Source organism: Pleurodeles waltl, chromosome 3_1 (assembly GCF_031143425.1).
Source record: "Pleurodeles waltl isolate 20211129_DDA chromosome 3_1, aPleWal1.hap1.20221129, whole genome shotgun sequence".
Lineage (NCBI taxonomy): Eukaryota > Metazoa > Chordata > Amphibia > Caudata > Salamandridae > Pleurodeles > Pleurodeles waltl.
In genome coordinates, this window is record NC_090440.1 from 1,788,559,180 (window position 1) to 1,788,573,772 (window position 14,593).

The 14,593-nt window shown below is 41.1% G+C and overlaps 1 protein-coding gene across 5 annotated transcripts in view; it reads left to right on the forward strand.

Moving 5' to 3' along the window:
• HECW2 (HECT, C2 and WW domain containing E3 ubiquitin protein ligase 2) overlaps nucleotides 1-14,593 on the forward strand; it is a 1,462,881-nt gene that overhangs the window by 1,025,372 nt on the left and 422,916 nt on the right. For all 5 annotated transcript variants that reach the window (XM_069225854.1, XM_069225856.1, XM_069225859.1 and 2 more), the window contains one exon: nucleotides 5,482-5,624. In XM_069225854.1, coding sequence (XP_069081955.1) covers nucleotides 5,482-5,624 — 143 coding nt within the window. The remainder of the gene's footprint in view (nucleotides 1-5,481; nucleotides 5,625-14,593) is intronic.

The window sequence follows — 14,593 nt, forward strand, 5'->3', positions numbered from 1 at the left end:
CCATTCTACTGTTTGGATTTTTGTCATTTTGGTGTCAAATAATTTATTAAAAGTTACTCTATTTTTTCAAATTGCTATGGGAGTTTTCTTGTTTTCACGTTATTACTATTTGTGTGCTGCAGTGTGATTTCACATTGTAATGGGTGCAGATGTCTTTTCAGTGAGGTTGGGTCAGCACAAACCGGGGTGTGCACTTTCCAAACAAGGCTGCTGATTGATTTCCATCATGGCTACTTAGGTACATTGGAGCTACTGCAGGAGTGTTGTGGTTAATCTAGTAATACAAGAGCTAACCCTAAACCCTGGGTAATTTGCGATTATAGACAACAGTGGTTCACAGAGATATTCGCTTCAGGTTAAAAAATGGTCAGCTAATTAGCTGCAGTCCGTTAATGCTCTCAAATAAGTGCAACACAAACCTCATAACTTATACAGAAGTTGTACCGGATACTCCAAATCATCTCAAATCACATTTTATATATATATATATACACACACACACAGGTATATATGCCAATGAACAATCCTGTAGGCTGCGAGTGATGGGTACCCTACAAACGCACTTAGCCCTGGTGGTATATCTGAAAGAATAGCCCGATATTAAAGTGGCTTCTGACACAATAGCACTGAAGCTACAACACCTGCCAAATACAGAAAAAGAGTTTTTTTGCCTCTGAACTGTACCTTCATGAATGGCCAAAGGTGATCAGGGAAACAATATTGTGGCCTGAAAGGCATTCCATATGATTGCTGGAGGTCGAATCCCATAGGTAAATTATATAACTAATGTCCTCTATTTTCTATCTTGAGCATAGTCTCCCAGAATATGAGGGACATTTGCACGTCTTTCTGTCTGGAACAGCTATTGTTTCATTGAAGATCCAGGCTGGAAGTGCACTGCTGGAAAGGCCATTGGAGGGGCTGCACTTAATTGGGCAATCTCTTGATATCGCTCCTGTCTGCACTGTGCCGACTTAAATGGTACGCTTTACTGAGAGGTCGCTCTAAGCCTTTCCTGTCTGCGCCATGACCACCAAAAGGGTGTTGGTGAAGGCAGAAATGACAGCAACTCTAACCCACGTCCTCTGTACTGCTTAATGAGTAACAAGATTGAACAAGAGTAACATGGAGGAGAGCAAGGGCACCAAGCACACGGATAAACAAGCCCAATATGGGGGGTGTTACAGAAGCACACGGATGAGCAAGAGCAACGTGGGGGCTAAAGAAGCACATGGGTGAGAGAGGGCAACATAAGCGCAGGTGGGGACGGAAGCATACAGGTGGGATAGAGAGACAGGGATCGTAGGGGGACAGAGAAGCACATGAAGGAGTCAACTGGAAAACACAGACTCTCACGGTGTACTGAAACACAAAAGAAAAAAGTAGCTTTCAAAACAAGAGCAGTGGGAGGACACAAGTTCCTCTGCCATGCTCCAGGAGAAGAGGAAGTAAAGACCACAGAAGCTAACAAATAAGAAGCAAGCAAATGAGAATGACAACCCAGCCAACCAGCGGCAAGCAATGGGTGGGCTATAAGCCCACTATAAGCTAACAGTATGTCTCACAACAAACAGCACGTGCATGTTTTAGCCAAGCCATAAAAAAAGCAACAGGCGGTCCCCATGTTAGAGTAGAACAAGAGTTAAATGCATTGATGCTGGGTTTGAACATCCATGTACTTTTGCTCGGCTGAAAGAGAGATCTGGGTGCCCCAAGATTACTCAGTCCAGTATCAGCTATAAACAGATTTACAAATGGGTGTGTGCTGAAATTGTTTTACAAAATTTAAATTTTACAATCCTAAGGGAAGGGGCGTCCATAGGACTCCTGAAAGCTGCTGTGAGTAGTTAACAATTTTTTACCAAATATTTCGATTACCCCCAGCCATGTGTGTGTGCGAGTGCGATGCTACAACCATTTGCATGCACGTGTGAGAGCATTTATTTAAAAAAAAAAAAAAAAAACGTGATATCTAAGGCTGTCCTCAAGACCATTAAAGCGTCTGTTTATGTTCGTGTCTGATTGACATAAATGTACCCTGAACACCACCCAGAAGCCAGCGCTCCACCCTACGGCTACTTCTTTGAGTACTCACATGTGGCCATGAAGACCACCCTATCACTGGCTTAACCCCATCGCGATCGGCATCATCAGTCTCCGCTATTATAATTTTCCACCCTCGTTTTTATTTAATCAATGTATCCCTTTTCTTGCCTTTCTTCTCTTGCTCTTCGTTGCACAGCGATTCGGTTGTGGCGTTCTCATTATATATCACATACAAAGGAGCCGATTGTTACAGACTGTGCGTACATTTTACATGCATGGATAAAAGCACTTACGATTACCTTCTCATTGGGTGTACTTTCTAGTGGTTATGGAGGTAAAGTGTATTGGATCTTTTCTTTGGAGAGTCTGTGTGTAGGCCACTTGTTCTTTAACTGCTTCCATATGTGATGACTGTAACAATAACATGTTGTAAAATTCCCATGTTGTACTAGGAACCAGCATACCATGCAAGTAGTCTTATTTCTATTTGTTCATCTTGCAAAACCCCCTTCTAAAGTTAGCAGCAACATGGGATTATCTTGCAGAACAAACCACATCCTGCGCACCACGAAAACTAACTCAGAAGGGAGTGTTACTGCCGAACTGGAAGTCCCCTGCACCACTCACAACTGGTATACATTTGTACAGGGTTCGGAATTTTGCTCTCTTTATCATTTTCTTTCACATGGATGACAAATGAGTTTTAGTTTGTTCTATCAGCGCTTTTAGTTTTATTATTCTTCAATATTTGTTTTAGTAGGGTATGTGCTGTCATTGCTCAAATGTTAATTCCTTATATCAAGCACTATATGTGTATATATATATATATATAACAGTGTCACTACCCCTTTACCGAGCGAAAGGGTAAGTGAATGAGTAACAAGGCCTCATCATAACATTGTTCTGTCGTTCACTGGCTTACTGATTAGATAATAATTGCCAGAGTCACCTAATTTTTTTGGGGTGATTTAATGCCACTGGTCTTCTCTGTAGCCCTATTATGATGGTTAGGTGGAACCGGATGCCCGATTGTTTCCAACCCAGCAGGATCATATCCGGGGTTGCTAGGGTTGTTTCAACAAACTCTGTGAATTGGCTTTACTTCTATCCTCTACCTCTTAGTTCAACAGTTTGTCACGTGGCATTATGGCCCTCATTCCGACCCTGGTGGTTTCAAACCGCCAGGGTGGAGGGCAGAGGAAGCACCGCCAACAGGCTGGCTGTGCTTCCCGGGCCATTCTGACCGCCGCGGTCAGAAAAGAGGAACCAGCGACTTCCCGCCGGTTTTCCCATGGCCCAGGGAATCCTCCATGGCGGCGCTGCTTGCAGCGCCGCCATGGGGATTCCGACCCCCTTCCCGCCAGCCTGTTCCTGGCGGTTTACACCGCCAGGAAGAGGCTGACGGGAACGGGTGTTGTGGGGCCCCTGGGGGCCCCTGCACTGCCCATACCACTGGCATGGGCAGTGCAGGGGCCCCCTAACAGGGCCCCACAAAGATTTTCAGTGTCTGCTTTGCTGACACTGAAAATCGCGACGGGTGCCACTGCACCTGTCGCACCCCTGCAAATCCGCCGGCTCCATTCGGAGCCGGCTTCCTCTTTGCAGGGGCTTTCCCGCTGGGCCAGCGGGATCTTTTGGAGATCGCCCGCCGGCCCAGCGGGAAAGTTGTAATGACCCCCGCGGTCATTTGACCGCGGTGTGGTCTTTTGGAGGTTTCCGCCCGGCGGGCGGCGCCCGCCGCCCGCCGCCCACCGGGGTCGGAATGACCCCCTATGTGTCTAATGACTATGAGTCCCTCTCCGACGATAGTATAACAATTCAGTCACATAGAAGAGTAAATGTATGAGAAGAAAAGAAATAAAAGAAATGAGTGAACTATAGATTCAACCCAGACTATAATGAAGGTAAGTGACATCGAAATAACATTCCAAATAACTAAGAGCAATGGCTATACTTAGAGGGAACACATATATAGATAATCTCTCTTTCCCTCACTACCTCTCTCACTCGCTTTCTGCCTTTCCCTCTCTCTTCCTTTCTGTCTCTTCACACCCTCACTTACACAATCATCATTCTCTCCAAACACCCCTAACTTAGTGAGGAAATGGCAAAAAGGGCCATACTTATCTGTGCAAGAGGTACACTTTGTTCTTCATAATAAACATGTTCTATTGAATAGCAGCGCAGCCAATATGATAGCCTCATGGCACACTGCCGAGGGCTATACTGGTTGTTAAAGGCCCTGAACCCAAATTATAACGAGGGTAAGGGCTTTAAACAACAGGTGTAGCCTGAGGCATAAGGGCTATATGGCTATTAGAACGTTCCATCACTGACGGTAGACTGTTCTAAATTAAAAAGGGAGAAATAGAAAGCCAAACATTGAAATGTTGGAGCCCTGGCCTTATACCAGCCATTACAAGCCCGGATCCAATCTATTGTCATCATTGGAGATCTCAGCATTCTAATGTTATATTATATATTAGCTACATCTACTTTGCTAAACACATATATTGTGAAAATGGGCCTAAAAGTAAGTTGTTGTTGTTGTTGACATTTTCCACAATCAAAGGTACATGCCCTTCACAGGCTACAACTCGTACTTGATTGTTTCCAAATATTTTAATGAATTTATGGTAATTTGCCTGCACATGCATAGTTTTAGCTATCACCTTGCATTTTCCTTGAGGTCTTGAATCTGAAAGTAGGAAAGCCAAGCCCTGTCCTAGACCCCGCGCCACGGACAGAATGGGATCCCAAAGCAGCGCTGGCAATTTTGTCAGACCAGTCCCCGGGTGGGGTGGGGCGTAGGGGACTGTGCACTGATGCTTTTGTTCTTTTGTTAGTGGGGGCTGAGATTGCAGCACTGTTGCAAAACCAACCCCCAGTAACAAACCAGCCCCCACTGCTGAAAAACCAGTCTCTACCCTTCCAGACCAACAGGAAACGTCCAAAGCCCGCTAAGGTCAGTCTGGCCCTGCCCCGCACAGTTTGAGCCTCTCCCCTGTAACAACATGTTTTTAAATATTAGTGACCAAAATTTTGATTTCTCTGTCCCTTAAATTGTATGTCTGCTTAATTCCAATGTGTTCTTCCAATCAGATACCGAGAAGCCCTGCAAAAGTGTTGACCCTGGCTCCACAAAAACTTTTGACTTGCATGTGTGAAACTAGGAACAGATTGGAAATGCAGCTTTCAAAGAGGAGTGTTATGCAATCCAACTTAGGTTGTGAAAAGTGTCAGTGTTGATATCTGTAGTGAAAGCAGCTGATTGACCATTTTGAAAGTGACTTAAAAAGACTGCTTTCGAAGTACCACATAAAAACCACAAACAGCAACATCATAAGTACCTGCGTAACTAAATACGTTAACATACTCTTTGCTTCATTTCTATCACACAAATACAAAAATGTAGATTCTTTTGTTTTTTTGCAGCGGTATTCATTTGTTGCACTTCTCACCGACGTCCTGGAAATTGAAATAAAAGATAAATTTGCCAAGAGTCGGCCTATCATCAAGCGGTTTCTTGGAAAACTAACAATTCCAGTCCAGAGACTTTTGGAGCGACATGCAATAGGGTAAAGTACACACTTTTCAAGAACCTAGGCAAGGAACAGTGGGAAAGTAAGTTTTAAAAATATTGTTTTGACTTGAGTAACTTATAAGTTGAATCAAAGTTGAGCTTAGTTGGGTTAAATTTCTTCCACACAACTCCCAACTTTGCAACCAGCAATAACATGTCTAAATAACCTAGGACTCTACTAATCTTTCTTTGCTGTTTAAACTAGGATGCTAGTAGAGAGCAAGGTGAGCTCATACTGCTCTTTCTATATTCTGCAGTTTGGGTTTAGGCCATCAAAGGTGTGAATGGATGAATTATCTGTATATGTTTATGTTACTTCAGCTACCATTATTTGTGGTTCGCACTAAATGATAAATCACAAACATAACAGTAAAACAAAGCATTATTCCTTTATAGACTGCTCAAGATTTATTCTGGACTATGGCTCTATAAAGAATAATAATCCAATGTTGACCGGTTATGAGATATTATTGGGCATAAAAGAAGTAAAGAATTTTCTATGTGGACACCTGACACCGTATTTATCAAGATTCAGGAAAATTGTTCCCAAAGTTTAGTGTGAATACATACTGATAAACACTCTAAGGGCTCGTATTTTCAGCATTCAAGAGTACAAGGTGATACAGTGATCTACTGAGTATCCCAGAATGCAGTGGTGTGAGTAACATAGGTTTTATGTTCACATTTTATGGTTCCACACGCACCAAATAAGATATTGTTTTAAATTCGAATTTTTCTGCTAAACACTTTAACCTCTAAGGAGCTATCTTTGGGTGCTCTTCTTGCAAGCAATTTTGTCCTGATTTATCTGGAAATGTGCTGATCTGTTTCCAACAAGAAACGTAGCAGTCCAAATAGGCTTAGCCTCTTGTGGAAGATGTCGAATACCTCGGCATTTCCACTGTCGTTGCTTGTCTTCTTTTAACATATTTATGGTCTTATAAATATAACAGGGGATTGGGCTTTAACATGTGCCTCGTTCACTGGCCAGCAGGCTGCACTACTTTGTGCCAGAAGGGAGGAAATATTCATGGCACCAACACCAATTTGAAACTACATTGACTGGGATACTAAATATATTAAAAACTCTAGACTCTGAATAATGAAAAGCAAGCACAGTATGGGGAAATATTTGCATTTCTCAGGGAGGTTTCCTCTATTTCAACCTGCCTTTCTCACCTCATCTGAAGTTGCAAATCTCTGTAGCAGCTGTTGGGCACTCACAAGGGGTGTGTACAGTGTGGCTCGGCACTGTATATGGTTAGTAGAAACAGGCCTGCTTTGTTACCAAGAAACTGTGCAAGCAAACACATGCAGAATCAAACAACCACCTCTAGTGTACATTTATAGAGCAACCTGTTAATGTCAGAATGTGGAAGAACCAGTTTATTTTCAAATATTATCATCCAGTCTGTCTTTTTACAAGCCCAAAGAGTTTTTGGGCCTTCCGGTTCAAGGAAATATTACCGACGACTAAACGATGTGTCACCCGTGTTGGCTTTTTTTTGCATTTGTGTGGATCCATATAAAATAAACTTTTCAGTACTGAAATATTGAGTCGGTTGCATTTTGCACTTCTTGTATGAAAAGGAATCCAGAAAACGGATTTCGCTTCAATCCTTACTACATAATGATGTTCCTAAGACTCGGAGCCAAGTCGCAACATCATTTCCACGTGTAGTTCTGATTTATATGTGAAAAATCTGCAATTACGTGTAAAGCTGATCCTGGGTCACAAAGATAAGGTTGGTTCCTTCCACATATGCAGCAGTGATGCAGAAAACAGGAGTAGGGATGTACACATGTAGAGTCCCTTAACTCTAGGTATCCAGAAACTTTCTAACGTTACATGTAAATCAACCGCTCTAAGAGGTGCAGTCTTGGAAAGTGCACAAAACACATCCATTTTTTCAGGAGTTGTGAAGGAAGGAAAGAGGGTGGGTGGATGGGAGGGCTACGAATAACAGTTCATCATTTATTGTTTTAAAACATGTTTATTGACAACATTCAGGCACGTATTTGGGCGTAAACTCGGTATAAAAGGTTGGCTTGTTTTGGCCTAGCAGGAGTGAAATCTGAGACTGTAAAGATTGTGTAGTTTCTGCTCAGGTAGCTAAACTAACCTTGATTCATTTTCCACTACTTTCCTCACACATGCGGTGTATTTGTGCAGCAGTAAACGGTATCCCAGAGTGAAAAAGCTAAAACGGTACCAGTGGTGATGAAACACATTTTAGAGTGGAGATGCTGGCCAATAACGTCACTTTATGATCGCATAGTGAATATGTGACAGTGTTTTGAAAATACAACAAATGCTGCTAGAAGCAAATCATTGGGAAAGCCCCTCAGTTGTTCATTTTCCATCTAAACTATTTCAGGTGTCATGGGGGTGCTGCAGCACCACCAGCACCCCTACTTTCAGTGCCACTGATGGGTACTGCTTATGCCACCAACTTTAATTTTTGTCTCTAGCATAATTTTACTCACTTGACAGAATCTCTGCTTTGTACAAGTTTCCATATGGATTACTGGGCATTTTTTGATTACCTCTTGTTTTGTTTTAGCTGTTTTAGGCCCGATTAAACTACCTATTCCTGTACCACAGATCATTCAAGTAGATCTCTTATCCCCCTGCCACTTTCCCTTTTTCCCCTCACTTCGCCTGTTCTCCTGCACATTCACAAACTTTACAGAGCGGTTGACCCAAACACTGTAGTGAGCCCGAGATACAAACTGAAAGCATGATAGAATCTGTAAATCAAGACAGGGGACCCGCAGGGAACATTATAACTGCTAGTTGCAATTATAATTTCTGCATCTTTCTCTCGCCCACTCCTTCATCCCACTGCTTGTTGCTGTGCACTAAGACAAGATAAGAGTACCACTCTGGTCACTCATGCACGACACAAAACACGTCCCACGCAGTATCACAACAAATACAATATGCTGCCAACCACACATTCCACCACAGTGTGGCATATTGCAGGGTAGGGAACACTATATAACTGCTACAACACAATATACTAAAGAGACTCACAACTCTAACACATCCTCGCATCTGACATGAAAATAATAGCCTAAAACTGCACAGTACTAAAGGCCAGATGCACCGTTCGTCAGATTGCAAAAAAGCAGTATTAATTAGGTTGGTCACAAATTGGGACTTACTGTGATTTACCTAAATCGCAGGGATGGTAGCCTGCAAGGGTCAGCAGACCACTATCCCTTTAATTACTTTAAAAAAAAACGTTCATGAAAATAAACATCTGTTTTTAGAAGTGATAATAATTACCAACTCATAAAACGGCTTTTGTATATTGCCAGAAACGTTTTTGCTGTTGCAAAATACGAATCAGTGTTATGCCACAACATAAATTATTGATTCAGTGCTATAAACCCACCCATGTTCCAGACCATTAGAAACAATCATTGGCAAAGCCAATAGGACTGGTATCGCCGACCAGGCTTTTGCCAATTCCTGTTCTGTTTTGCAATGTTTTTTTCAAAACTTTATTGTTCAGGAACTGGTGGGTGTTCATCAGTTTAAAAAGAAAACGTTAACTAAATGCAAAAATATTTTTGGTTTCAAAACACACATTATCAGAAAGAAAGAAAGAAAGAAAGAAAGAAAGAAACAAAGAAAGAAAGAAAGAAACAAGGAAAAACAAAGAATGAAAGCAAGATGGAAAGAAAGGAAACACAAAGAATGGAAAAAAGGAATGAAAGATGGAAAGGTAGAAGAAAAAAGGAGAGAATGCAGGAAAGAAAGAAGAAAAGAAAGACAAATTGATAGAAGGAAAGAAAGCAAGTGAGAAATAAGCAACAAAGGATAGAAAGATGGAAATAAAGGTAGAAAGAAAGAAGGAGGAAAAATTGAAAGAAAGAATGGAGGAAAGAAAAAAGAAAGGAAATAAAGAAGGAAAGATAGAAGAAGGAAAGATGGCAGGAAAGAAACAAAAAAGGAACAACTTAAGGAAAGAAAGAAGGAAACAAAGCAAGAAAGAAGGAAAGGATGCAAAAAAGAAGGAAAGGAAGAAGGAATGAAAGATGGAAAGAAAGATGGTAAGAAAGAACGAAAGGAACAAAATAAGGAACTAAAACAAGAAAGGGAAGGAAAGCAAGAAAGAAAGATGGAGGTATGAAAGATGGGGAGGAAGGGAATCAAGAGCATAAGAGAAGAAAGCAACAAAGAGAAAGAAGAAACGAAAATGAAAAGAAACAAACAAACAAGGGACACAAATGCAAATGAAACACTATAAAGGCTGATTTTCTTCCTGGGCAAAGTTTATTAAAAAACCACAGGTGAAATTGAGTCCAGAATAAACATATTCAAAAGACCTATCCGCTTATGAATTCACATGTATAATATTAAAGCTTTCAGTTTATGTACTACATGTAGGGTGGAAAGAGAATGACTTAATAAAGAACAGGTTCAAGTCAATGCAGTTCCTTATGCTGTGAAATACCATCACTCAGATAAATAAAGACATTTCAGAGGGAATTTACAGCAGCATTGACAGGAAACATGAACTTACAAATCTCCAATGTGGCCTGTGCTCTCATCTGGTAGAAAGCGCCCTGGTTTCACCTCAGCCTCTAAACACAAAGAGAAAAACTAAAGTAATTATAAAGTTAAAACAAAAACACTGGAACTGGAGTGAATTACCTTGAGTGTGGATGTGTTCGTTGTGAAAGAGCAGAATACAGTCACTCAAAGTGAAGTTAACCAGTGGCTGATGTAGGCTGACCCATTGCCCCATGCTATATGCTATATGCTGTAGTTGGTGGATGCAAAATGTGAATGACAGCAACAGGCCAATGGATGAAGAGAGGTGGCTGAAAGCCCCTTTAAGTAAATATAATGTACATATACTTTTAGTGAAATCAAAAGGTCTTGGCTAAAACAAAACCTACAAATGGCAGTCAGAGGGATTTCTGGCAAAACTGAACTGCAAACAGAAACACCAAGAGCTAAAGAATATTATGATTATTCAAGTCTTTTCAGATATACCGCCCAAAAAGGGTTGGAGCCCTCAGGTTTAGTAAAAACAAGCTGCGTGTTCTCATTAATGAATTTTATCCAACAGGGCTTCAAACTGATGCCAGCACCACCAGAGGCAAAACATTCTTGCCTGAGGTCCTGGAGATGTTGTCTCACAGCGGATATATTTGCGCAGGTTAGAAAATATCTCAACTCGCTTGCCTCACTATGCAGTTATCCCTTCAGAAGGAATGCTTTCTTTAGAATATGGGTTTTGCGTTGCAGGATTGCCAGGACCCACAATCAATGTGTCACCACTAGGATTTGGGTCAGGAGACCCCTTATGCACCTAGACCCTGAAAGCCTTCTTCATAGTCCTGGTCATTTGGCAATCGGGTATAGACTGCAACCGAAGCCTTTTTTTTTTACTGGGTTGAGGGCAGGGTGCTTTTTTAAGCTCTGTGGGGAGGAAAGTTAAGACATAGAATTCAAGCAACCCTAACTGAAATACTAGTATTTCTCGTATGTCTTATCAGGGTGAGTAGAATAGGAGAGCTGTTGCACATCCACTTCTAAATTATTCACATAGCTTGTCCTTTGTGCCATGGTCATAAAAGAAAGACCAGTTGTTCTATTATGTTTCTTTCAGTATGACAAAAACTGTCTTCCTGCTTTGCTATAAGCAGAGCATAAATGACATATAAAGGATAAAGTTCCCCCTGCTGTACATTATAATGATATTGCAAGTTACTGAGGTGTTCCATAACCAGATAAAAGTACAAGGCCGATGGCCAAGTTCCTTTATAAGGTTATGGAACTTTGAGGTGACTTGCAATTTCTTTATCTTGTACACCATGGGTATTTTATCCCATATAACACATGTTCACACCATCTCCTTTCCCAGAAACCACTTAAAACCTTGATGCATAGATCTTTCATATGAAAGAGCAAGCATGTTTTCAAATATGAAGATTAAAAATAAAACTTCTAGTGCAAAATTAAAAACATTGGAAACCTGGTAGTTATTTGTCATGAACAGATATTAGAAACAGTTGAATAGAAGTCAGTTTAAAAAAAAGAAAAGGCTGCACTATCTCATAATGTGTGGAAAAATGCAGAAAGGTTCTAGCTTTTCTTCTAACTATTGAGTGCAAAAAGAAAGTTTTCTGTCCTTGTTATTGTAAGCTAAACAAATATATAAGAAGAAAGAAAAGTTTCCCTTTTCACTGCTATAAACAGCTGCATCAATTATGCTCCATGACCTGCCTTTCACCTCGGCTGCTGGCTCTGGCAGCAAACATTGTGACAGCAGAACAGTAATAACTTATAATAGTTGAGCTCTGACATCCGTGACGGGATGTGTCACAATTTGCTGATTATAAAGTAATTAAAGACTGTCATTTATGCAGGGATTTCAAAATTCCATATATTATAAACCTATTACAAAGTAGGACTGCAACCCCACCTGTCTAGGCTGATACAAATGTATTTCTGTTATGTTTATAGGCATTGGCAGGAGGGCGTTTTTATACAAAAGAACTCATTTAGTGCTATGTGGTGTCACCCTCTGGACTTGAAACGATAATGTAAAAATCCTTAGGTGCTAGACCTCCGATGCATGTGCTGCCTGACCTGTGTTTTGAGGTTCTGTTTTTATTATCTTTTTTTAATCCAAAAATGTCAGGTCGGTAATGTGTAGGTGTGTCAGGTGCATCTCTTATAGGACTTTAATTCCGATGCAGTTAGTTTCTACGTCCTTTTTCAAGAAGTGTTTACACTTTTGCTTCCGTTCAGCTCCTGTGTTCTATATGAATTGTTTGTCTTATTTGCTACAGAAATGTGGCGTGGCATGTCAGACCTGGACCACAAACAATGTCTATTTAACAGTAGAAGAATGCATCCTACAGAATCCAAGCTACCCCGCTTAACATCCATCTGCATCAGGGCTTTGAGATGAACGGTTAAGGTCTAATGTGCAATGCCTTTAAGTTTCCACCCAGAGGTGTAGTCTCTTTCAAAGACAACCATTTACTCACTTCTGTCCAGTATTTTCCAACTGTCCCTGTTGTGACGAGGATTCAGTATTTTCTTCACTCACCAAGGGTCGAGAATGAAAGTTATAATGTTGGTCCCTTGGGATTACTGCTGCCATGAAAGCACAGTTTCACTTTTAATGGGTCTCGCTGACAATGTAGATTTTCCTAGTCTATGACGGAAAGTCTTAATTTTATTAAAGACACGGAGGCGAGTATTATGCGTTTCTTTTCTTGCTTTATTTAATGAGCAGCAGTCAAGAAACTACAAATCCCATAAGGCTTAACATCTGTAGCCAATGGGATTAAAAAATGTAGTTCAGAACACACAGAACCAATAGTTATTACGATATGCTATTATGACGTCACTTGACTGCAAGCAGCCCTCTTTTCTTGCAAATGAAGTCAGTTAACCGTGAACAAAGGGAGTAATAAACAAAGAATAAACAGAGCCATGAGGAAAGCAAAGACATCAGAGAAAAAATCCAGGAGCTTGCAGAGGCAAGGGTGATCCGGCCAAACCGACAGAGATGGTCCAAATCCTGAAGGAAACGAAATGATTGGATGGTCTGACGAGATCCGATTAGGACGTTGTCTGAGTGGTTGAAGCCGAAACTAGATAAAGGGAGGGATAAACAAAGTTATACAAGAGGTGGGATAATACTCGCCTCCGTGTCTTTAATAAAATTAAGACTTTCCGTCATAGACTAGGAAAATCTACATTTTATGGCAAGACCGGAGGCTCCTATTATGCGAGTTTAAAACATATTAATCACGTTCAAAGAAGCATTATCAATCGGTTTGCAATAAAATACTCTAAAAGTATTGTCATTGGACCAATCCGCAGATTTTAGAATATCCTCCAAACGGGATCCCGCCCAGAAAGCTTTGGAAGCCATAGCCCCCTTAGAGGAATGAGCTCCGAACTTGGAAACATCAATACCAGCCAAGGACATAATCAGTCTTACCCAACGGGCTAATGTAGCAGAAGAAACAGGGTTATGGGGTTTCCTGAAAGATATGAGAAGTTGGGAGGAGGATGTTCTCAAATCTGCAGTCCTATGCTCGTAAACTTTGAGACACTGCCCCACACACAATTTTGGTTGAAGCGGAAAATAGGGATAAAAGACTGACGACAAATTGGTCTTGGTACGTCTTACAACCGAAAACAGCACACCCGATGGGGTGAATTGACGGTTGGAGACGTCCAAAGCTTTAACATCTGATAAACGTTTAATAGAAACTAAACATAATAACATTGTTAATTTAGCAGATAAAAGCTTTAATGATAAACTTGAATTATCTGGTAATGCAATCAAATATTTCAAAACAATATTAACATCCCACAAATGATTGTATTTTGGTAACGGAGGTTTGGAAAATTTTACTCCCTTTAATAATTTACATACCAACGGGTGCTCGCCTACTGGTTTTCCGTGAGCATGAATATGGTTGGAAGAGATAGCAGATCTGTAAAGATTGATAGTGCGAAATGCTTTACCTTTGCTGGCTTCCGAGGCAAAAAAAATTACGACAAAAAGTACATCTGCTGAAAAGGGATTAATTTGTCTTCCCACACACCAGCAATCCCATAGAGACCAGGCTGCCTTGTAGGCTTTTTTGGTGCCTGGGGCCCAGGAGTTTGAGATATAATGGGAAGCTTCTGCGGAAATGACAGGGGAAGATTGGGAACTCCTGATATTTTCCAAGCGGATAGGGTTAGGGTGTTGTTCAGAATAAGGGGATGAGAACGGTGAAGAGGGTCTAGTAGCAGATCCGGAAAGGATGGAATTAACAAGGGAAAATCTATTGACAGTTCTAAAAGAGTGGGGAACCAAATTTGGGATTGCCAAAACGGGACGATAAGAGAGAGAGAAGCATGTTGACGTCTGGCCAGAGCCAGAACCCTGTTGATCATTATGAAAGGGGGAAAGGCATAGTTGAGAGAAA